Source organism: Silene latifolia, chromosome 6 (genome assembly GCF_048544455.1).
Source record: "Silene latifolia isolate original U9 population chromosome 6, ASM4854445v1, whole genome shotgun sequence".
In the NCBI taxonomy this organism is placed as follows: Eukaryota; Viridiplantae; Streptophyta; class Magnoliopsida; order Caryophyllales; family Caryophyllaceae; genus Silene; species Silene latifolia.
In genome coordinates, this window is record NC_133531.1 from 68564780 (window position 1) to 68567969 (window position 3190).

General features: G+C 38.4%; 1 protein-coding gene across 1 annotated transcript; it reads left to right on the forward strand.

Annotated features, from left to right (window-relative positions):
- Positions 1-1962: 1962 nt before the first annotated feature.
- LOC141588187 (secreted RxLR effector protein 161-like) lies at positions 1963-2625 on the forward strand. The gene has a single exon (XM_074409642.1). The coding sequence runs from the start codon at positions 1963-1965 to the stop codon at positions 2623-2625; it is 663 nt and encodes a 220-aa protein (XP_074265743.1).
- The last annotated feature ends 565 nt before the right edge of the window (positions 2626-3190 follow it).

A 3190-nucleotide genomic window follows, 5' to 3' on the forward strand; every position in this document is an offset into this window, starting at 1 on the left:
CAATATTTTTGTTGGTTCTGGAATTTTGGAAAACGGATTGTATCGAATTTATTTAGATAAATTGTTTTCAGAATCTCTTTGTGTTTCTCATAATGTTTCCCTGCATAATAATGTTAGTTCGAAACGTGGAAGGTCTAATGAAAGTTCCTCCTTCTTGTGGCATAAACGTTTGGCCCATATTTCAAGAGAAAGAATGAGCATATTGGTTAAAGACAATATACTACCTTCTCTTGATTTTACGGATTTCGGGACGTGTGTGAAATGCATTAAGGGTAAGCAAACCAAACACACCAAGAAAGGGTCCACAAGAAGCACTGCTCTTTTAGAAATTATACATACAGACATATGTGGTCCATTTGATGTTCTCTCCATGAGCGGAGAGAAATATTTCATCACCTTTATTGATGATTATTCACGTTATTATTATCTTTACCTTTTGCATGAAAAATCTCAATCAATAAACGCTTTAGAGGTTTACATTAAGGAGGTGGAAAGGCAATTGGAAGAAAGTGAAAATCGTAAGGTCAGATAGGGGTGGTGAATATTATGGCAAATATGATGAATCAGGACAACATCCTGGTCCTTTTGCAAAACTCCTTGAAAGTTTGGGTATTGTCCCTCAGTACACAACTCCTGGTTCTCCTTGGATGAATGGTGTTCTGAGAGGCGTAATCGAACCCTATTAGAGGCTGTGAGGACAATGATGAGTAATACTAATCTACCCATGAAGTTGTGGATGCATGCCCTTATGACTGCTGTGTATGTTGGAAATCGGGTTCCCAATAAAGCAGTTTCAAAGACACCATTTGAACTATGGAAAGGATGGAAACCAAGTCTTCAACACTTACATGTATGGGGATGCCCAGCAGAGGCACGCATTTATAATCCACATGAAAGGAAGCTTGATCCTAGAACTATTAGTGGCTTCTTTATCGGCTATCTAGAAAAGTCCAAAGGGTATAGGTTTTACTGTCCTACACACAAGACAAGAATTGTTGAAACCGGAAATGCCAAATTCCTTGAGAATGGCGAAGTTAGTGGGAGTGATCAGGTAAGGGATGTCGTCGTCAATGAGGTTAGGGTGGCAATTCCAGTTCCTTTGCCCCCAATTTCTATTGATGAAGTTCCACATAATGATAATGTTGACTCAGTCAATATTGTGGAACCTAATGTTGATGATCCTCCACCCCCGAATGATAACATCGCCACTAAGGATGTTGATACAGCACTTGAAATAACATTAAGAAGGTCCACAAGACCTAGAAGGCCAGCTATTTCAGATGACTATGAAGTATATCAATGTGAATTTGACATTAGTGTGGATAATGATCCGGTTACGTTTTCACAAGCTATGAATAGTGATGATTCCGATAAATGGATTAATGCCATGAAAGAAGAGATGGAGTCTATGGCTAAGAATGAGGTATGGGAGTTGGTCAATTTACCAGTAAGTCATAAGGCTGTCGGCTGCAAGTGGGTCTTTAAGACCAAGCGCGACTCGCTTTAATCAGAAAGAAGGCATTGATTATAATGAAACCTTCTCTCCAGTTTCTAAGAAGGATTCTTTACGGATCATTTTAGCTTTAGTAGCTCATTTTGACTTAGAGCTACATCAAATGGATGTGAAAACGGCATTCTTGAATGGGAGTTTGGAAGAAGAAGTCTATATGGCTCACCAAGGCTTCATTATTGATGACAAAGAGGACAAAGTCTCAGTATATTAAAGAAGTCCATTTATGGGCTTAAGCAAGCTTCTCGGCAATGGTATATTAAGTTCCATAATACCATCACCTCCTTTGGGTTTCAAGAAAACACTTGTTGATCGGTGTATATACCGAAGATCGGTGGGAGTAAGTTTGCATTTTTGGTCTTATATGTCGATGATATACTCATCATGAAAGTGATTTGGGACTATTACATCAAACTAAAGATTTCCTATCAAGCAACTTTGAGATGAAAGATATGGGAGAGGCGTCCTATGTGATCGGGGTGGAAATATCTCGAGACAGATCACAAAGGACATTAGGGTTGTCTCAGAAAGCCTATATCATGAAGGTCTTAGAAAGATTTAGCATGGTAAAATGTAATCCCAATGATGTTCCTATTCAGAAAGGGGATAAGTTCAGCTTAAGTATGTGTCCTAAGACTGAACTAGAACGAAATGCCATGAAAAACTTTCCTTATGCATCTCTAGTTGGAAGCTTAATGTATGCGCAGGTTTGTACAAGACCTGACATAAGTTTTGCAGTGGGTATGTTGGGTCGATATCAGTCCAATCCTGGAATGGGTCATTGGAGTGCGGCTAAGAAAATTTTAAGGTACTTCAAGGGAACAAGGGACAAAATGCTCACTTATAGACATACTGATCAGCTTGAGATTATTGGATATGCTGACTCATATTTTGGAGGATGTGTGGACTCAAGGAAAAGCACCTTTGGTTATGTGTTTGCTTTAGCTGGGGAGGCAATCTTCTGGAAGAGTACTAAACAGACAATTATTGCCTCATCCACTATGGAATCTGAATTTGTAGCGTGCTTTGAGGCTACTATTCAAGCTTTATGGTTGCGGAACTTTCTTTCAGGGATTAGCATTATGAATTCTGTTGCAAGGCCGCTGAAAATTTAATGTGATAATGTCAAATTGTCTTCTTTTCGAAGAATGATAGGTATTCTAAAGGTATAAAACACATGGAAATGAAATACCTATCAGTTAAGGAGGAAGTTCAGAAAAATACCGTGTCAATTGAGCACATCACGACTAGTGCCAATATAGCAGATCCTTTAACTAAGGGGTTACCTCCAAAGACATTTTTAAAGCATGCTACTGATATGGGTCTGGAAGATAATCATTAAGGCTTTTCGTTTGTGTTTGGATCATGCTAGTGTTTTGTAATGATGACACTTATGTTTTGATTAATCAACTTATGTTTTCTTATGATGATGGTTTCGAACGATTTTTCGTATCGTATTATTGTTATTGTATACATTATTATTGCACGATTAACGAATCGGTCCTTTTCCTCAAGGACATTATCGGGGATTATGTTTGCTCCTTGTACTGGATCGATTATTCTAAATGATTGGTCCGTAGTACATGGAAGGACCACTTCTCTTGTATAGTAGTGTTTCCGCCATGACTCAACTAGTTGTTCGGAATGATCAGGGTAATTAAGATAAACCCATTATGTATT

Coding starts and splice junctions, on each gene's coding strand:
- LOC141588187 (XM_074409642.1), top strand. CDS start 1,963: ATGGGAGAGGCGTCCTATGTGATCGGGGTGGAAATATCTCGAGACAGA.